Below are 23,027 nucleotides of genomic sequence, written 5' to 3'. Positions count from 1 at the left end.
TGACGGCTTACATAATTACCCAATTAGCTACTTAATTAAGTAATTATATAAAATGTACGTGATTTACTTGAACAATTTATATCTTTTAATGGCATTGAAAAATGCGCAAACAATATTGTGTGATGTGACACTTTTTTTGAATCGTAAAACTTTTATAGTAGAGTAAGAACCCACGATAAACCGAATACGGACCTGACCGAGAAATGGTCTTGTTGCTCTTTTATACTCTGTATCGCAGATGGGCCGAATGAGGCAATATTCCCGTCTCTTTTTTCGTTTCGAGGTTGAGAACGGTTTGCAGAGATGGCGCTAATGTCAAAGTTATCTACTTTTTTCTTAATTTTTTTTTTTTAGTATGGTTACATTTTTTGTGTGATGTGTAGTGAGTGAAGTTGGTTGGAGAAGGTATAGGAGAAACAGAGGATGGAGTAAGAGCAAAAGTTCAGATCCGAATCGCGGCAAACGCGTCGTCTAAATGCGGCGTGGTCAGGGCAGGCCCGTGCACGTTCCGCGCAGTGTTGCCATTGGCTCGGGCCGCACCTGCTCCGATTGGCGCCGGATGGAGGGGTGCGCCATTACGATCTCTAGTACCGCGGATAAGGCATAGAGGGCTATAGACTGCACATACATGGGTCATAAAGGATTCGAAGAAGTAGAGGAGAAGGACGCGTAAGAAAACACTCTGGGTTAAAACGAGTGCCGGCGGGTCGTAAAATAACTCGGCGCGAAATTGCTAACGTTCCGTCGGACTATGGTAATCAGTGCGCGTAACGGGTGCAGTGATCAGGCCCCAAAGCGATGAGTTCCAAATTCATCATCGATAGCATGCTCCCGAAGTACCATCAACAGTTCCAGCATCAGCATCTGTTCCAGACGTCCCCGGTCAGTACTTCTTCCATCGAAGCCAGTTTGGCCTCAGTGGTCAATTACAGCTCGTCCGCCGGTTCTCCAAGCGGTTCTTCGCCTCAACACTCCAATAGTAGCGCCTCTTCCACATCCCCAGCCTCCAGAATGTATCCGTATGTATCAGCTGCTACAGCGGCAGCTCATCACCATCACCAACAGCAGGCTGTAGCCGCTGCAGCTTTCAATGCTGCCGCTACAGGTTCGATGGTACCCGGTGGTTTTCCATCTAGCGCCAGTACAGCCGCTTTGGCAGCCGCGGCTGCTGTAGACGCAGCTAATGACAAATCGTGCAGATACACTGCCGGTTTAACCGGAAACGTGGCTCCTACAGATTCAATGGTCAATTACACGTTGGGCCATCATCATCAGAATGGGTCTGCAGTTTCTGCAGCTAGTTCAGTCAGTGCAGCTTCAGCTTCGATGGCTGTAGCTCAATTTTATCATCAAGCTGCTAGCGCTGTCGTTGATCCGTTGAATTCCTGCTCGCAACCTACAGCACCCGGCGGACAGCCCATGCCAGATATTCCCAGATATCCTTGGATGTCAATCACAGGTAATTATAAACATTTTATTCCATGTTAAACACTCATTATTGTAACAGGTAAGTTGTACGTTACAACCGGAGCGATGCCCTTTGACTTCGAAATGAAAAACGCAATTCACTAACCAAACGGAAGTAATAAAGATTATAATATATCGTTTAAAGTCATCAGATACAAATTGTTTATGACAACGCAATTGGCATAACTTCCTGATATACGATAGTCCCTCAATTATTGCAGATTTACTGGCGTTTTATGAAGTAAAAATATGCAAAGATTGAAACGTGACCGAGCGCATGTCCAATTTACAATTTAAACAAAAGCTAACAATCTAAAAGTGTAATGTTGTAAGGGGTATGGCAGTGTTGCCATTCAACCCCTATAAGCCTGCAGCACTTGCGCATTATGACAACCATGCAATGTCTTGTTTTTGTTGAATTTCTGAGAACATCCGACGGTAAATAATACAATTAATACAAATCAAATAAAAGCAATTTTGTAGTTCACTAAAATGTATTTTTTTGCAATTAAAAACACCAACAAATTGGGCTATTAATATATTTCTGTTGAATATTAAAAACTAATTAATTATGTAATTATTGACACTATTATGAATAATTGAGGTACATTTTAAGTAATAATAATAATTTAGATTATTAAACCTTTTGCGCCGATTTTATAGAAATATTCTGATATTTTCTCAATTTAAGTATTCTAAATGAATATTCTAAACTAAAACTTTTCTAGTGTCAAATATTGAAACTAAAATAAGCGTTTGATGAAATTTAAGTCATTGATGCGCAATTGATCTAAAATGTACTGAAAAGTTACGGACCTCAAAAACAGTAAGAGATGAGTTTTATGTGTTTATTCAATTTGTAATATTCCATAAAATGATGTTTAAATTGTTTCATGCAACTTCTACATTATAATTACTCTATATTCGAATTATTCGTGTTTTTAATTTTTATAAAATTCATATTATTGGATTTTTATCGAGGTTTTTATCAAAATTAGGGGCTGCTTGTAAATGGTAAATATTTCGCCTAGATGGTTTTTCATAGAAACATCCAAAATTTCGTAATAACTTGCAACTTTTTTTGGTTTAAATTTGATTAACTACATGATTTTACTGGTTTTGAGTTCCCCATTTTATACATCCCCTGTATATGACTATGTACAGAGTATACGAATAACTGGTAGGTTAAGCAGAAGAATTTTAGGAATTTGAATTTTTTGGAAGTTTACCCAAAATTACCAAATTTGTATTAAAAACCATAGAGAAGAAAAAGATCAAAATTGTTATTGTAATATATCAGATACCTTGAAAATATCATTTTTTTGAAAAACAGTTAATATTTTCAATCTCTTTAGTATGATATATTTAAAGTTTCTAAACCTGAAGCTTAAATACAACATTTTTATTCAAAGATCTCTTTAATCACCAGATATACCTATATCTGGATGCTAACCAAAGGGTTTTAAATGATCATCTCTTACAAAGTGAAAAACTTAATCCAAGTAACAATAAATTATAATGACTTGTAATCAATAGTATTTGAAAAAAAATACCAAAATGTGTGTTACGAAAATTAGTGCAAATTGGAGTTATCAGTTAATTAGCAGTGAACAGTAAACAATACCACCAACAATTGAATAACAATAAGCTATTATACATTGTTAGTAATCCTCGGGTTATCATTAAGATGATTGTTTACAACCTAATGGTGTAAAAGCTAAACCAGATCATTTTGTTAACTGTCAAATTCAAACAATATTAGAGGAAAAATCACACAATTAGTGTTTTTACTGTCGCTTTTCTGTGTCAAAGAATTTTAACAAAAGCCAGTATAAAAAAATGTCGTTTTGCTGTATTTTACATATTCCTCAGGACGTTACATCTAAAAACAGGTTTACCTGGTAAAAAGACAATCCAGATATGTTCTTAAATAAATTAGGATTTTGCCTCATTTTTCTGCAGTTTGCAGATGAAAATCAGATGAATGTTTTACATTACCTATATATTTAATAAAAATACATAATTAAAATAATACATTAAAATGGAATTCTCTTGTTGAAGACCTTATAAACTAAGATTTGCAGACGATTTTCATTTATCGACTAAACTGCTGTAGAAATAAAACTTATCAACATATTAACACAATTTACATAAAGTTAAAGCAATATTTGTGGAATAAGTTTTTTCTGTACAACTTAAACTAAAAAAACAGTGACGTTTTGATGTCACCATCACTTTTTTTTAATGGACTGTACCTACTGTAGTTTGTTTCACATTTTGTAACGTTATTTAAATGCCAAAATAAATTCTAATAAAAATTTAGAGGAAGTGAAGATAAGCTATTCACTTTGTCACTGTCCAACGAACTAAAAAGTTTGAAATTAAGTTGCAAATCACCTTTGTTGTAACCAAACTTGAAAATGTGTGAATTTCAAAACATGTTAAACTTAGAATGGTAAAAATTTCTATTTCAGAGTACTCTAATACTCGCATTTTTATGTTAAGACGAAGAAAACTGATTATTTAAGAAATCAAATATATATTGTACAACAAATCTGTATTAATTATTATTTTTGCTTTAATAATAAACGTGTTAACGTGCTAAATAGAAGATAAAAAAACTAAAGCTAAACTTTAGTAAATTTCTTCATGCATAACCAGGAAATTTAAGTAAACAGTTTTTTTGATATTTCAAATAAGTGTTCTCTAATAATTCTAAGCTTTACTGTAATAATTTGTAAAATAATTCTCCTTAAATCTCTTCTTTACCCATAATTTAATCAAATAAGCTGATTTAGTGGACAGCTAATTACGTGAATTTATCTAGCAAACAGCTGCTTAATGAAGAACCAGTCAAACCCACTAACTTTTACTATTTTTTACGATCTAATCCGGTTATTTTACAACGGTACGTAAAGCTCGAATCAGCTAAGAAAAGGCCACAGGCGTCATCAAACGATGATGTCACGATCTCTGTACGTCTCGCTTTAAATATTGCTGCTCTCGTTACTTTCCAAGTTGTTGCAGCCAATCAGTGGCGTGCTATTATTTTATCAGTAAAATGAAACATTTTCGTCGTTTTTAATAAAGAAAATAAAAGACAACAAGTTTTTCAAAGGAATGGAAACTCCTTCTGCTTCTTTCTTCATAAATTGTAAGACGTTACTGACGATTTCACGGCCTTGGCTGTATATGATAACACCTTTCTTTCCAACCTTTTTGAAAGACATTTTGACAAAATAACGTTTTTTATTCATAACACTATGTGAACTTCAACTGCGACCATCAACAATACAACCAAAACACCAGACTAAAACGGAACCTAACCTAACCCCCTAAGTCTCCCTGTCCGCCACTACATTTTTTTAAACTTGGCAACACCGTTTAGAGTGCCGGCTAGTAAAAGCATATAAAAAGGTCCAAATGTACCTGGCCGCTGCCGCATCTGTTTTAATTGTGTCCAAGTAAAAACCGTACTACGTTGCCAAGTGGCTTTTTGACCGCTTAACAATATATTTTCGGGAATATTTTAATAGGACGCCTCTGATTATATCTAATGCGACGGCAACTGTAGAAGGAGAAAGAAATAGTTTTAAAAACTGCGTCATTGATGATGCGGTGGCCTTTTCTCATCTGATTCGAGCTCTAAAACATACAATAAGATTGGGCAGTTAAAAACACATAATAAATTTACTTTTATACAACAAATTTAAATGAAGAGAAAGAAATTAGAATGTGGACTAAAACAGAATTTCAATATTTAGTGCACACAAATTTCCTTCTGGCATATTCAAATTCTGTTAGTGGGGCGTAAAAACTTAGATGATTTTTCACCATAAACAAACAATTTTTATCGAAGTAACACTTTACGAGTACTTAAAGGATGTTTTACAATCTTTTTATTGGCCAATATTTACACACTAACTCCTGTGGCAGGCTTTTATCACCATTTTTCCTAACAGTAACCATTTCGACAATTAATCGTTTTTAAAAAGCAATAAAGTTTTTATGGATACTGGTGCTTCCTTCTGGTTGTGAATGGCGTGCACGGGTTTCACTCACATTTTGTTACAAACGGCAACAGTGCCGATTTTATTATGGAGTTTTATTGAAACTGTATCGGTCATTAAAACACCTTTTGATTAACTAGGCCAAAGATCAGAAATTTTGGACATGAGATGTCAACAAATAACAGTAATCGCTGTTTATATTAGATAAACGTGTATTATGGGCAGTTAAATAATGTTTTATGTTTAAATAATAGCCAAATTAGCCCATTTAAATAAATTGGTCGTTAACACAGCTTTCGGGCAACATAAAATGTTGAACAAATGAACGGAATACTAATTTCGGATACGAATCAAAAAGCGTATCCATGATGCTTTTAGTAGTAACTATTTTAGATTTGTATAGTAACTAACTGTTTTGTTGTTTTTTTTTTAGACTGGATGAGTCCCTTTGACCGGGTCGTCTGTGGTGAGTACAATGGTACATATTTTTCTTTTTTTATTATTTTAGTTTTAGTTTAGTGCAGTTGCCTTTTAAACCTTTAAATTTAAACTGCAACTGCACCATATTAACCCATAAAAACAGAAACGAGTTGCGGACCTAAATACCAAACTTTCACCCTTTCATCTGACAACCCTTTTTTACCTGATCGAAAAAAAAAAAGAGAAATCTCTTTATATTAGCGGACAATAGCAATTTTGAGTAGAAAGTTTTTTTGCCTGTGTTTTCCTACAATCTGCAAACATGTTTCTTAAAAGGCCAAGTCCGCATGACAACCTAATATAGTTGAATAAAACTCGTAATAAATGACGATGGAAATTGCAAGAACCTTGACTGCACTTAATAGAAAAGACAGTCTGTAGGAAGCCATTTATATAGGAATTATGTAAACGATGAGTCCTTAATGGTTCAGCTTCACTGTGGTAATGAGAATAAACTCTATTCAAAACGTTTTTTTTATACGATTTGTGTAGATGGTTATGCTGCACGGTTTCTGAACAAACTTTATTTTTATTTTAGTCGATTATTGAGTGTAAATGTGGTTTTCAATTATTGAAACTGGCTACAATAATCTGCATAATGTGCATAAAACCGTGTTTTTTTTGAAACAGACTTAAGGTGTATTTGCACCACATATGTCACATTCTAAACTCAACTTTAAGTTAGTCTTAAAGTGAGAGTATTTTCTGCTAATATTTTTATTAGGCGTTGATTTGTTTTACAAATCTTTTTCTGTAATTGGCTACATTCAAATAATAGAAATTGAGGTGTTTTTTTTTAAATAATATAATTAATTTAAAAGTAATACAGTTTCATCAAATGTACCTTTTGTATTGAGAGTTACACATAAAACTTCGTTTTCTAAATAACACTTTATAAAGGTACTTTTTTACAACATAGATAGATGGATAGATAATTAATAATCTTTAAAAAGAAGGCAGGTTTTTAAAACTAAAAAGTGTTTTAAAACAAGAGAACTCTTGCTACACTGTGATTTAACATCTAGAGTATCTCAAATAATAGGAACATAAGACAAATAATTTATTTTCGAAAAAGTTCCACAAATAATATTTTATTAAACAGTTTTGAATTGAATTGAAAAGCCATCATCAAGCTTGAAAATACAAAAAAATATTGTTATAAATACTTTAAAAAATACACGTATTATGTCCGTAATGGAAAAATCAATTTTATTTTTATAAAAAGCAGTGGCGTGCCTTTTTTCTATAGAATAACAATTTTTTAATTGGCGAATAGTCGGCTCTTTATGTTTATGAAAACCACAAAGTTTCATTAAAAAATGGAATTACCGGCGTTTAAAAAAAATAATAATTTTCTGTTTTTTGATAAAACTTCTACACCCTGTATTGTGAGAATAATTTTTTAATATTTCATTTTTAACATTTTTGATGATCCTCTTAAATTTTTCAACTATTTTTTATTTTTCTCTTTTGTGCAATTTTAAATCTCTGCATAGTTAACTGATTTTGGCGGAATAGGACAAAACTCGAGACAAAACTACCACTTTTGTTTCATTTTATCGAACCCTGATGAAGATTTACTTACACTAGAGCGAAACGTTGGTGAAGAGTTTATGGTTTTATTAGTATATAGTTGTTGTTTATCTATATAATATTAATTACACTCTTTTTTAATTTATTTAGTTTTATTGTAATCTAAAACCAAAAAATCTTTTGTTCTTATATTTTTTATTTTCTCTATTAGAGGTACGTTTGATAAAATTGTTTTTTTAAGTTGCAAAGGTTAAACAATACTGAAATTAATTAATAAATCAGTAATTTAAATGTCTATTAGTATTTACTTTATAGAATTAACATTTTCATCACTTTTATAATATTTCTTTTGTGTTCATGATTTTCTTTTTCTAAAACTCCGCTAAATAGTGCATAATTTCAACTTAGTATCCGTTTACAATCTTCTATAGTGTCGAAATTTTGACGATTTTTTGATTAAAAACCTTTTTTCAAAAACGATCTGAATTTGGATTATTTTTTCTCAATTAAAGGCTGATTTGAAGTAACTTAATTTTGATAAGATTTTTGTTGAAACGGAACCTCATTTATTTTCAATTGAACTGATTGTGTTATTATTCTATCAAAATGTTAACATTGTAACTCCTGCTTAAAACGAAATTGATGAATTATCAATGTAAACTAATTATCATCAGCATTTGGTCTCTTTCAAATGCTATTTTATAACTTCCTTTATCTTCTGTTTTGATCTTTATTAAAATATGTGTCCGAACAACACATATTTGATAGTCTACTGATAAAGTTAGACACATAAATTTGTCAAGTCTTTCACACACACTAATTTGTTTATGTTTTTATTTGCATAACGGTTTACAAGACTTTCTCCACAATCTTTTTCCAGAAAACTAAGAAATTTTCCTGACCAATGTTTACAAATTTTAGTTTAGCTGCACTAAACTTGGTTTTAATTAGAAACAATAGTCGAAACATCCTGTTTACTAAATGCTTAAATATCATCTTTGGGCTGTAAATTTTGATACAAGTTTGCTTTTAAGAGCTATCAAGGATGTATCATCTGCATAGCTGTCAAGCACTCTACGTCTATTAATAAATTCAGTTCGAAACATATTGTCACTATGAAACTGACACTATTACCATATGATAACTCGTCGCTTTTACGAATTGTAAAAATTCATGAAATTTCTTTTGCACTTTGACTAGGCAGTTCTGAATTTTTTCAAACAACAATGGGAATTGATCCTTTGATCATCGTGTTTTAATACAACATTTAAGCAATAATCAACATTAGAAATTCGTAATTGATGGCGTAAAAAAAGAAACAATGTAATCGATACCATTGATGACAGCAACTGGATATGGGAGCACGTACAGTAATTTGAATTCTGAATGTAAACGACCGTGAACTTGCATTCGAGCGGCGTACATTTTTATTATAAATAACTTTTGTCAACAGGCCGTAATGTGTCGTTTTGTATTAGCACGAGTCCCCATCTTGAATTACCAGATTATGGCGAATAAACCATTTGAACGGCTATTTTTATTAGCGTTACGGCCAGTTTGTGGCTTTGAAACAAGCTATTTTATTTTTCACTTTTATTGTTTCATCGCTTTTTGACGGCCTCGTAAACTATGCGGTCGTTTTATTAATAGATTTTCCGAATTCGTTAAGTTTTTTTTACGTTTTTTGGTTCTTTATTTTGAAGAGCAAAGGTCGGAGGTAGAATATGTTAAAGTGTTGCAATGGGCGCTGGCTTGTATCCAAAAAATAGATGATGAAACAGTTGTGCTTAGAATTTTCATTAATATGCAGTCGGAATTATTTTAAGAGGCACTTTTCGTGGTCAGTAACAACAAATCGTTATAACTGCTGGGAAACTACATTTTGTGGAGTTTGGCACGTAAATTATTGCAGTAAAATGTAGTTTTGTGGTTTTTGCGGTCAAAACATGAAATTCTTTACATTTTCATTACACAGCACCGACGTTTATAACTTTAAAATGTTGACTACTCATATTCTGAAAAGTATTTTTTTCGCTATTTTATTTTGTCAAGAAATTTGTATACACAGTGTCCCTAAAATGTCCTTGAGGCTTACATATGTACGATCTAACTCAACTTAGTACATTAGTTCAAAAGTGGATATCGCAGAATTTATCAAAAAATAAAACTATTGTACTTTTAACTCTCTGTATCTCCGACATTATCGTCATACTAAAGCCTCAAGAACATTGTGGTAACATTTTTTACCCACATTTTAGAGGCACTCTCAAATGACTTCCATCAACAACTCAATGGACATTTTCTTTGTCTGCGTGCACTTACATATTTATTTTTAGCTCGATAAGGTCATATTTCTGCTGAAAGTTCAAATTTTAAACTAAACCTTCAACACCATCGCAATTACTAAGAAGATTGAAATTGGCAACGCTGATATACCTAAAGAAATGACAAAGGGTGTGAGAGAGCAAGAGGGGGGCTTTCGGTCATAAAATAGGTTGAAGAGGGCTCCAGGGACGTCCCAAGATAATATTCTTGGTACAGAAAAGTGGAAGTTGTGCATGCAGTAGACGTACGGCACGTCGTAACCAAAAGAGGGCCTGCCTTTCCTATATTTACGGCCCAGCCCAAATGAAATATGCAACTTTCTGTTTTAATCAGATTTTTTTGATCTCCAGTCACTATTTATCTAAGTGGATGTAGTAAATTTGGTATTTACAAATATACTAAACTAGGTTACTCATACAATCGTGTTCCTTGCGCATGGGAGATTTCAGTTCGCATACCCCGGTATAAAAATAACTCCCGGTTATTTACGACCGGCTTGGTATAGTGATATTAACAAGACAGGCTCTTAGATCTCTTAAAAAGTGAGTGCGAAAGACTTTTAAATTTATAACAATCGACTGGGCAGTCCATTACTACAATCTGAATTTTGTTGTGTCTAATAAATTTATTTTTATTTTTTATGATCATCTCGGCTTAAGCGTCCTAGGCTCGGACGTCGTAAATTTTCTCGTTGGAAACTCCGCTTAAAAATTGCACGAAAGTCCAGACTAGTCCACCTTAAGAAGGAAAATCATAAATCTTGGTCCAAGACTAAACGTGCTTGTAACACAAATCTCCCACGCGTTTGTTGGTTGTTTCCTTTTTCGCTTTTTTTGGGTTTCGAGCATAACCGTTTGTTATTGATTTAATGGACGGTTTGTATTTCTTCTACGTGGTTCAGGTGATTTAATGTTTTTGCTTGTTTTTTCTGAAAATGCAGCCTTACCGACCCTCCCAATTTGGTTACTAAACCAGCTGGTGATTTATCACCACATACACGAAGTCTTTGACTCTCATAAGTGCAACAACATCCATGTTGCTTTCTTAATCTCTGTGTCTAAGTGAGTGTTGGTTTCGACAAAGCGGCGCCAACTTATGCACCGAAATATTACGGAGTGGTTTGTGTCACTTTCAAGAGATTTCCATTTTTTTTTACGATCTAGATTGGGTTTAAATTAATTGCAGCGTGGTAATCTCAGTCGTATTCTCACTCGCATATGGCAGGTCTCCACTTTATTAAATCGTTAAATTAAATTGTTTTTAACTGATAGTAAAAGAATTTTGCTTGGAACAGTTACATATAAAGCTTTAAGTTTGGTGTATCAATCATCTAAAATATATTCTGAGTTTGTCAATTTGCAAAAATCTTCCAGGCAAGGTTTTTTTATAAAAAGATTAGTTTTAAAACAAATTTATTTCTTTCGAAAATCTAGGAAAACTTATTCCCCGCGTCAATATTCTTTGGCTGGGAATGAGGCCTCAGATAGATGGGTCAAGCTTTTTACGTTCCCATCGCTGTAGACCGAAAGTATAGGTCTCGAAGAGAAAGTCGCTACAAGTCCAGCAATTTTTTCTTTCGGGAAGTTCCCAGAGTTGCATCGGCATCCTCTCTCCTGGGAGAAGGATGCCCCCGCTGACGGAGGGGCTCTTCTGGCGCTCTTTTTGTCCTCCATTTCTTCTTTCTTCGTCAGCTCGTTCATCTCTCGTAGTTCTGGCAAACTATAGGACGTCCAAACAGCCGGCTTTCGTCCGTCTGTTTTTACCTCCTAAAGTTTTGGGGAGTTAGGGTCTGGTGAGTGGGGGATGGCTTTCCCTCTTTTGATGTCATTTGATAGTTGGTGATACATGATCATCGATTTAAAAAGAAGAAAAATCAAAGAACTTCAAATAACCGAGATTCCCATGTTGGAGCTTTAAAAACGTACACTCTGTATCTGAATATCAACAAATATATTGCTGACAACTTGCTGATGGTTTTAAAAATTTACATAAAAATATTTCAATAGATGTGTTTAAATTAGTAATTAAATTAGCACTTGTTATGTACTCTGCCTAATAATTATTGTAATACAAGGTAAATACCGATGAGGCAATCGCTAATTGAATTCTAAAATAAATACCATCAGATTTCCAACAAATTAATATAGCTTGATTTATTAAAAAAATGCACAACAAACTTATCTTCATGTTACTAAATGTACAACAAATTAGTCAGTGATATAGTCACAGCAAAAGACTGAGAGTTACTTTCTTATTGTTTAACGATCACAATTGACTCCAGTCTGACCAAAACGGAGACAATTTCGGATAACTTTAATATTTTTAAATAGCTCATTTATAATGCAAAACTAAAACTACAATTTACGAGCAATGGAATGCCAAAAAGTTTTAATATTAAGATGTTCTTACTTTTGTTAAAAAAACAATTGTCAGTCAATTTGAACTTAATCATCACACACAGCTGTAGAGTTGTAATAATTTAAAATTTGAAGCCAGGATAACAATTATCAGAATTGAGTGATAGTAAAGATCACTGAAAAGTTCAATTAAAGAATATAAAAAGATTTCTGAGAACTAAACGATATAAACACTTTTAAGAACCTCGCCCAAGGGCGTTATTGTAGCATATCGGTTCTGCAAAGCAAGGGCGGAACAATAACTCACTGGTTCCGGAGAAAACAATCTTTAATTATCGGATAAATTGATGTTTTTATTATTAACAATATAAAATACACTTGAATAAAAGCAATAGTTGCGGTATGGGAGAATAAGGCCCCGATCAAAGCCGACATCATTTACCCCCCATAACAGGAAATTATCAGAACGTAATAAAATAATTAGCACCCAATTAGAAATAGTCAAACAAAGAGAGTAATTTAGTGTTATCGCTGCCGCTGACATGTAACATGCCATTAGAGCACTCGTTGGGTACTGTTTAGTAAACAAACTAACCATTTGTGTTTATATGAGACACCCTTTGAACTGTGTTTATGTTAGTCTGTTAACCATATTTTACTCAATGCACTTTTTTAGCTACAATACAAAATTCTGTGTTTTGGGCTAAATTAATATTTCAGACCCCACTGTCTGTCCCCTACTAATTTAATGGGGATGCCATCGTATACACAGTTACCGCAACTGTCAAAATGGGCTCGTGTTTAAACCGCACCACCCCTTTGGCAATCTCGAGGATGATTCCCTTATGGGCAATATCCTCGTAACTGATCTCCTGTCCACTTGGAAAACCCTGGAAAGGGCGTCCAGAGCCATATTTTACATAAACAGATAATGTCGTTTGTTTAACTGGTTTTAGTGTTGGTGGTTTGGGTTTATTTTGATTGAATCGTAAAAAGCTATTTCATTGCATAAAGAAAGTTCCATTCCAATACTCGTTATCATTTACAGCTCTCTAATTAGTGTCAAAACACAACTTTACCACATGATGATACTTAAAGATAGCAAATTTAATATACATAGACGGTAAGTTTGTTAGAGAAAATCAAACATAGCTATTGATCTGTTTATACTGTTTAAGACACGTTTTCTATTAATTTGAACTAACTTTTAAGTTTGATATTTTTTAACTGATATGAATTATATTCAAAATAAAGTAAAACTTTAAAGCAAATTTAAACTATGACAAACAACATTTTTGTGATGAATTTGAGTCGTTTTAATTTAACAGAGTACTGCTTAAACGATCTCTCGTTACTGACATGAATCTAGTCTTTTTAAAAACCTCATAAATAGATTAAAAAAGCAATTTTACAAGTTACGATCAGACTGAAGAATAAAATTTAGTGTTACTGCGGATTTGAGTACCGTTCAAACTCGAAACTTGGAAAACAACAAACATAAAGTAAAACTTCTTGCCATCGTTTTTGATAATAACCGTTACTGCTTCCTTAATATTAAAGGAAATAACAAATCACGAGAAAATATCGGAAAACTAATGATAACCTAGAATTTTGAATATAAAGTTGCAAACTTGTAAAATTAGCAGTGACAAATAACAACATTTTAGACTTCCATTTAACTGGTTTTTAAGAGAAGTTTTTTATTTATTCAGAGAAAAAAAATACTATCAAAACATAGTCTGCCAAATATAAAAATTTGTAACTTTTAAAGTTTAAAAAATTTTAAATGCCAACGTAAACTTGGCAAAATTGAATGAAGAACATTTGTTTGTCAAAATACCGGCTGTCAAATGTCACGATCTGTCATTTTAGGCAAAAACTTGTCCCTATTTAAAGTGAAATTCATCGAAAAACCATGCAAATTGAGTTTGACACTAAAAATGTTAATTTTATAAGATTGGATTCCAAATGTCAAGATTTTTCATTTGAAGAAAACATAATTTGTGTTTTTTTTTGTTATATTTTATTATATATTATATATTATCCCCTTGTGCACAAAAATGAGCAACTTTTGCTTCCATGTAACTAACCTTGTTTCTCTTATGGTTTCCGAAATTCTTATACACATTTCCAATCGAATTTTTCATTTTGTTTGTTTGCTAATTGCTCTTTTTATAGTAAAGTGTGCTAAACATTGACTATTAATAGCTAAATATTGAATATACTAGATTAGTTAGGCAACACATACTGTGACCAAATATATGATTTTAGACCTTTGTACTACTCTTTGGCAACATTTTCCCTCTGTTATGTCATACAGCTTTTGTTGGGTTGATACTTATTATTTTTCATAATTTGAGAGATTCTTTTTAACAAAACTTCGCTCATGTATTGGTTGTATTGTTAAATTCTGTATTTAGATAGGTTAGGTTACGTTTAAAAAATACTCAACGATTTGAATAGCTATTCAATCAACGATTTTCCACGATCACACATGACCTACAACTAAAACGAATGCCGACGAAACTTTGAATGTTTTATGATGGGCAACAGAAAATCTACAAACGTGGACCACACAACATGCTGCTTAATAATAATTCAAGTCAGGTTGTAGTTTATCCAAGAACTGAACTTGACCAAAGATGAATAGAATTTATTAATGTAACATTATGATTTTTGACTGTTTTTGGTCGAAATATGTATGTGACAACAAAAAAAACTAAAACGATGTGCTTGCTTATTCAAAATGCGAATAACACTTAAGCAAGCAATTGGTAGTATTAATTTATCTTCTAATAGTTCTAAAAGCTTTGTCGGTATTGTTCCCAAAAGTAAACACATCGCCAAATTGGATAACTTTTATATAAACACCTACCATAAAAATAATTCCAACAGCCCGACAAAGGATTTTAATATTGTCTTTATCACTTATAATGGCCCACCAAATAACTTTAACTGTCGCTTAGCATTAATTATTACTATCGTAGTTGACCTGTGGTTATCTACAAGTACAAGGAAAAAATACTGACATGTCAACAAAATTTCATAACTTTAACATTTTTAAAATTCCTGTTTTTAATTGCGGTTTTAATACCAAAACACAGTTAACCACTCTTACGTTTCATATCAGATTAACACCTATCTGTATGCAGTTTCTGGTAAGCTGTGCGTTAATTATATTGGTTTAGGCAAATCAGGGAAATACCATTTGCCCCTACTGCCTAGTTAGTTATGCTGCACAAACTGGCTATTTGCATAAATACATGGAAGCTGTGTTTGGTTTAATTATCGAATAACTGTTACGTGCCTGAATAGGCCCCGCATGAAATAGGCAATTTGTTTTTGAGATATTGCATGGATTTAGGCTGACAGGAAACATAAAAAAAGTTCTGATTTATAGTTACCATTGGGTTGTTCTGAGTGCGCTCCAGACTTGCGTGCTAGTCTGGTATTAACTTCCAGATTTATAGGTTAGATTGAGCTGATAAAATGGTAAATTAGTTGTTTATTTTTGCTTGTTATTATTTGTAATTAGAGTCATTAATTATCGTTGACATGCTCGAGGTGCAGTTTTGAACGTGCTAGCAGGAAAAGTCTGTCAGCTTCATGGAGTAATACAGCACCAACTGAACGATTTTACGGTCGGGTAATAAAGCCATATAATCTACAGAAGAAAACGAGCCGAACGTGTTAAAAAACAAAATCATTCCTCAACACTCATTTATTCATACAACAAACAATAAAACATTGAAATCGTAAACATCGTTAAGTCAACGAGACCATTTCAGAAAAATCGCGTACGACTTTATTTTAATAGCTCATTGAACGATTGTGTTGGGCTATAATGGAGACATTTATAGTTATGACTGCAATTACTCTCAAGTTTAATCGGAATACTGTAGGCTGTAGCCACTGTAAAACTAATAAACTAATTAGGGGGGAAGACATGCCGCCGCATTTGGAATTTATTAGCAATGAGTCAGTCATGGGCGCTTTACGACACATGGAATGAATTTCGGAAGAAGGAAATTACAAGCCAATTCATTTCCTCGGCGAAAATTAGCATTACAACAGCACATTTTCACATCGGGGCTCCTAAAACCCCGGAATATTAACCGCAAGGAAAATTTCGCGAACGAATGGCAAGGGGGTCACTAAACTGCCGAAAAATTCAATCCCGGTAATGGCGCGGGGCTAATTTATGGAGCAAAGTGTGAAACGGAACGACTCTTGAAAACTTCTGAACTCATTAACTCTGAAAGAAAAGGCAATGGATCGAGAAAAGTTCCTGAGGAAATGGGGACGAAGGCAACGGAGCGAGCCAGACAGAGATGCTGTTACCAGGAAATATAAAATATGAGTTTTAATCTTGGAAATGAGAAAAGCTGTTCTAGGCTGCCAATGGTTATCGTTAATTTCAAAGAAATTTACGAAAATATTGTGTTGAAAAATTGGGTGTGGAAGGTTGAAAGATTCATCTAATAGCAGACCTTACAACCAGATAAAGGATGTTTATACTGATACAGGTAAACAAAGTTACATTATGATGAGATTTGAAATATTGCATAGGACAACAAAGTATTATTTATGTTGTAGGCTGAAGTAATAGAGTTGGGTCTCCTGAGTAGAAAATTCAGACAATTTCTATAAATCCTCGAATTTAACAGCTGCAGTCTGAATCTTGCAAAATTTCCGTAACTCTTTCGAGAAGTTTTTTTTTTGGAATTTGCAACAAATTTTTGAAAATGCCGTATCTTCGCGATTTGTGGGGTTTCTGCGATTGTAAAAAGCTCAAAATGTTCATCTTGACTGCTCTTTCATCTTGGAACTCATATACCAATACTTATGCTGTCCCCCCTTGTAAAATGACAGCCAGCAGACATGTGACAAATTTTAGATAAGCTTCTATCGTCTTGGCTGTTTTATTTTTATTTGAACATACTGTATATTTTGTAGCCCATGAGGAGCTACTTTACGTTTAGCTACTAAAGATTTTTTTGGAGATCGACTTTTTGTTTTCTCCTTACACTTACAATTAAATATATACAGAGTGTTCAAAAAACAAACAGAGAAACAATTAAACTTGAAACTAACGTTCTGTCAGTATTGACCGCGTTTACCTCCTTCTCTGTATCGGAAACTAGTGTAAACCCTGTAATTTAGGTGCCAAAAAGCATTCTGAACTTTTTCGCTAACCGTTTTCGAGATATTCGACTTTTTTTTACTTATTATGACGTTTTTGAGGTCACACAAAATTAGAGAGAAAAATTGAAAAAGACTTCGGAAAAGATCGAAACGCCGGCAAATAATGTAATTTGTTATTCATCTAAAAAAGACGTATATCAATCTTTTTTTAATTGTTTTTTTCCCTTTTATGTTCTCTTCTTCTCTTCCTTTGCTTTCATATATTAACTTTCTCTCGCTATTTCTATTTTCAGTCACGAGCATAATAACAAATGTTTGGATGACAATTAGTCTAATCTACTATACAGGGTAGACTATTATAAACAAATGTTCATTGGAGCAATTGTTCTAAAATATTTTCTTGGTGTCAAGATTCCTAAACATACCCGTGTTACTATTATCATAAGACCAAAATACGAATTGAATTTGCTTTAATCCTGTTCTCTTCAAGATTTTCATTGAATTGCGTTACGTATTGTACGTTAATCACCTTTTTAATGGAAATTATTTCAATAGTTCATTCATAGGCCGTTTTGTGTAAACGATACGTGACGAAATTAGTATTCAAAGAACCAGATTTGCGTTTCATTATACGGCGAATTGTCAACAGGTGACTAATAAAATTCTAATTCTATAATACCATGCAGGGATGCATGTTTTTATGCACATAGGAATCAGGATGTTGACAACTTCCAGTATCAGTTGCTTCTGGAAATATATTTTTATGTGACCGTGCTTTTATATTATGTAAGCCTACTTAATCACCACAACCAAACGATTTTAAATTCACCATTTTTCTAACCTAACTCTTCTCGTATTTCCGATATAGTCAGAATTCAAATAAGAACCATTAAAAATTGCAAAAAACTACTATACAAATTTCTTTATGTGAATTATGATGTAATCGTAAGTTTTAAACCTGACCGTTAATTATTATTTGGAGGATAAAGTTTAAATAGCAATTCACCGAAAATAACCATCAAGGCAAATTAATAATTTTTTGTTGTTTCTATCTATAAAAAATGTAGTCTTTTGAAGTACTGGGTGGCTAAATAAATAAGAGTTATACCTCAAAAACTATATAAATAGTGAAAGTGTGAAATGATAGTTATGTAGAAAATAAAGCCAAGAGAAACAATTTAAAAATATATTTTTTGGTTTGTAACCATAAAGACAGTATTTCAAGATCGAAGATCAAACCTTGCTCATTTTCTTAAAGCTCACATAAGTCTGCACGTAAGAACCCTAATCCAATTTTTCCCTAATATATGACTATCTATCGGCCATTTCAATTCAGAGAGTTAAAACTGCTTCCAATTCCTTTCATACTTTAACCATAAATACCCCTACATGGAAATTCGAACCCTAATCCGGAAAAACCTGCTTGTATGATAATCACGTATCATCCATGCTGCCCAAAGAGATAACTCCCTTCAAAGGGCGAATCCAGTCGCATCCCAAGGGAAAGGGTCAACGCCGGACCCTTCTGGTCAATCAAGAACAGGGTGCAAAATTAAATGGGGAATTACTATCGGGCCCATAAACGTCAACATAAAAAGCCCAACAAATGCAACTAATGAGTTTGTTGCAAAAACTGGTACACAACTTTTTGCAATGAGCGTAACTACGTCAAACCCCTACCCATGGAAGGGAGCTAAGAAGGAAAAACAGAACAATAAATTTAATTTGCTCTAACTGGAAAACGAATTGCTTGTCTCAACTGACACTAAACGAAGTTAGAAGTAGAAATAATGGGGCCCTCCCTAATAAAATCGATTAGGAAATTGTTGTTTGTGTTTCCAGCCAGGCAAGCGTCTTAGTTGCTTCTCGTTGCTTAATTGAAATTTACGTCTCCAATAAGGCCTTGTGTAGGGCCTCCCCGTTTTAAATTCGAAATTATACTCGTTTTTTTTAATAGGGACGTGTTATTTGGGGGGTTGGAAATTTTAGAGCTTTTTCATAGGCCCCAAGGTAAAAAGGGGAGATTGTTTAATCAAGTTATTGTCATTACAAAGACTTAAGCATTGCTTGAACAACTTTACAACGTACCATTACATGTAACTTAATACTGCTTTAACAAGCTAGTGTACATCCATCACTTGGTGTGTTTTACCTTAGAACCGGTAATTGGATATTCTTTCGCGCGTTTCTTATTATGTTTTGCTGACATAAAATTGCGATTTTATTATATTACGTCGAAATAAGTGAAGAAAGTTTATATTAACTAGACGGATTACAACTTGCAAAGGTGGCACACTACAATAAAGGACACATTTAGTAGATAAAAATCACAGAAAGATTAGAATTCACACACAAGTTTAAAGGATTCATGAAAAGCATAAACAAGAAAAGCTATTTAAACAGTCTAAGGAAATAACCAAATATGTCATTTAGATGTTAACATTAAACAAACCAACAAAAAATAAGTAATTATTTGTTTTGTATACTTAAATGTGTGCGTTTGTTATTACTTACTTACTGTTTGATAGTTATTACATCATTTAAATCTATTATTCTTCGTTTTATAACACTGAACCACCTTTTTGTTGCATAATCTACCTTTCATCCCTAAATATTTATAAATGAAAATATACACAGTATTAGTAAACATGGTCTTATGGCAGACACCGACAATTTTGTTTTTAATAAAGTACAAAAGAGGTTAACTTTAATAACGATAAAGGCAACTAGAGCAAAAATGCAACAATAACATAATTCAGAGAAGTAATCAAACAGTTTAAATTTGGTGTATTATAACTGCATGTGATAAAGTAACTAAAAACAAAAAGTTTGAAAGTTACTAGCAGATACATAAATATTTTTGCAAATAACACTTTTAAACAATCGATTAAACAATAAGAGCATGAAGAAGTCAAATCGGATTATAAATTTTATATTTGTAATTTATATGAATTTGACCATTCTATAAAGTGCCTATAGTAAAATTATTAAATAATTGATTTATAATAATAATAATTGTGTATTAATAATAGAAGTTTTAACTGTTTTCACTTTTACAGTTTACCACGCGATTATTTTGACAGTTACAGTTTCTTGCTTTTATCTGTCTTGTCATTTTTGGTTATTTCTCGCTTTTTGTCATTGATCCCCCTCTTTTTCTCTCTTGTAGCATGTAAAGTTTTTCTCTCTCTCTTTGACACTTTTTTCAGTTTTTTTTATTTGTGTTTTCAAAAATGTTGTACGTGTTTACTGTTAAATATCTTATACTTTGCACATCTTATATCTGCACGTAGTCTATGAATTATTTTCAAATTATATCTTCTTAAAAACTCAAAAAATTGGATTTTAGTGGTTGATTGACTCATTTTCTAAGTTGTCAATGACTGTTACAAAGATGAGAATTTTTTCACACCTAATTTCCCTTAATGTAACCATAACAAAACAAAGCCAGTCCAGCCTCTTCCATCCAAAAGTAACGTCCATTTTTTATATTTGAATACCAACAATCCTAAAAAAAAATAACGAATTATTCCCAGTCGGACCCTCAGCATTATGCAAAGTGAGCGGGCCACCGCACAATAGAAAATTATTCGGAATAATGCCGTAATGGCGTCCACAATAAAGAAAACGTCCTTTCGGTAATTTATTGTCCTTGTTCAGGGTTACATTTGAATAACATTCTTGTCTGGCGGAGGATATTCAAATTAGATATATGTAATCTGATGGTGGTTTGTTACGACCGACTTGAGATAAAACTAGTTTTCTGTTATAAATTCACTTTTCTAGATTCCATTATGAAATTAGGGTTGTGCTGTTTCTGTGTTAGAGTGGGAGAGGAAAATAGTCACAATGTTGTGGCACTTTTCCCATGGTTAGTCGAGAGTAACTTTGTAATTCAAAACCGTAACCTGTAACGGATATTACTGTGTTCCTTAAAATAACCGTCCAGCATTATTAAAATCCAAACAGAAATTGGTGCAAAGTCTCAATCAGTTTGACCACCACTTTAAAGTGCTATAAAACCCTTTAAAGGTCGTAATTTGGGTGCGTAAAACTCAGTAAACACCTTGAGTTTTAATGGCATCGTAAAGATATCATTACAACACTTGTAACTCCTATAAACAGGAGCTTCTGCTTAGGTGCGTGCAAGATTATTGTTTTATCGACCCTTGGAGTATTAAGATCTTAATTCCGGTTCACAATTTCTTCTCTACGGTTACATGGAATTCGTGGAGGTAGATCACGGAATGCATAAGCCACCACATAAATCATGTCGCCCATAAAAGCAACACCAATTTAGCGCAATTAGTTTTCGAAAAGTCGAGAGGCAATAAACATGGCTGGCATAATGAGCCAAAGGCACAATCGAAATCGACAAAAGATCGTTATTTATCCGCAACGACAGCTAATTATGGTTACACATCCTTGTAATTTTAAATTTGCGGTACTGCGTACTTATTATGGTGGATCATATTTAATGTTGCCTTTCTCTGGGTGTTCTTCGACAGGTAAAATGGAGTCGATGGTTATTTTCAGTCAGGTAGGTTCCAAGTTGTATTGTTTGAGTAAGCATTGGGTACCATATTGGCTTTAAACACCTTCTTCCAAGCCCACTTCAGCACGTCATTGACACTAATCCTAGAAAAATAGTAATGGGTGATGGGTTTAATCCATTTACCTAGAAAAGACGTAACTGTCAAGATTATTATGAAATTTACACTGTTCTTTGACGATTATTATCATCTATCTCTTCTCAGGATATTGTGCAGGAAAGTAAATAAGAATTATTTTTTTCATTCCTATGGAAGTATCAAATAAATTAATTTTCTGCTTTTCTTGGAAGTAAACTGCGCTCCACCACAACTATAGTACAGCGATTTTATTAGATTATTTTTAAATCCTCACCATTTTCAAACAAATCAACGGATTTTAAGACAGTTCGGACTGTCATGGGGCAGTGTAACTGTATTATACAGGGTGAATAGTTCCAAATTAACGAAACTTTGCGAGGTGTAAAGTTTGTGTTGCTTAAGTCAATATCTCGTTCAATTTATCCGAAAAAATGCGACATAGCAGTGCTCAATCTTGATTTAAGGCAGGAGCTTTGATCTATCATTCTTTGTCAGGTGTTGTTCCTATATTATGTGTTACATAATTTGAAATCAACCCCCTTGACTGATAAAACTATACAGAGTGTCCATGGACAGTTCAAATAGAAACAAAAATTAGAAAGTGTTTCGCACCCTGTAAGGTCTTATCAAACTTTGTCCAGAAAAGTACTCAAATTTTGAAACAGATAATGCTGGACATACACCCACATCAAATGACAGATATGGATAAGATATTCCAGACCTGCTATGGCTTAATTCAAAATTGAACACTGTTACATCCATTTGCCGGATAAATCGGTATTTCTTCAGACACAAGACGTTAATCAAGAAACGTCCCGAGATATTGACTTAATGAAGTTAGAAAAACTTATAAAATCTTGATTTGTAAAGTGACTTGAACTGTTCCTTTTTTTCCCACAAGTATTTTCTCACATTGATTGTCTCTGTACGGTCATGGAGTTGCTTTCATTATTTAACAGATGGGACCTACACATGACTTAAAGTGACAAATAAGAAGCTGCTGCCAATACTTAATTCGAGATTGGACACTGCATTGTCGTCTTTTTCGGTCCCGGGATAAAACAACACTTCCTTACATT

General features: G+C 33.2%; 1 protein-coding gene across 2 annotated transcripts in view; it reads left to right on the top strand.

Annotated features, from left to right (window-relative positions):
* The first annotated feature begins 406 nt into the window (after positions 1–406).
* LOC145731247 (homeobox protein abdominal-A homolog) overlaps positions 407–23,027 on the top strand; it is a 40,910-nt gene continuing 18,289 nt past the window's right edge. Inside the window, exons 1-2 of one of the 2 annotated variants that reach the window (XM_081982929.1) lie at positions 407–1,459; positions 5,911–5,943. In XM_081982929.1, the coding sequence (XP_081839055.1) occupies positions 799–1,459; positions 5,911–5,943 (694 nt within the window). In that variant the 5' untranslated portion in view covers positions 407–798. Of the gene's footprint in view, positions 1,460–5,910; positions 5,956–23,027 lie in introns of both variants that reach the window. The other variant, XM_081982928.1, reaches the window with a different exon arrangement.

The sequence above is a fragment of the Ips typographus genome, linkage group LG6, assembly GCF_016097725.1.
Source record: "Ips typographus isolate SLU linkage group LG6, UJ_Ityp_2.0, whole genome shotgun sequence".
In the NCBI taxonomy this organism is placed as follows: domain Eukaryota; kingdom Metazoa; phylum Arthropoda; class Insecta; order Coleoptera; family Curculionidae; genus Ips; species Ips typographus.
Note: the sequence above shows the minus strand (reverse complement) of the source record. Positions and strands in the feature narration are given on the sequence as shown.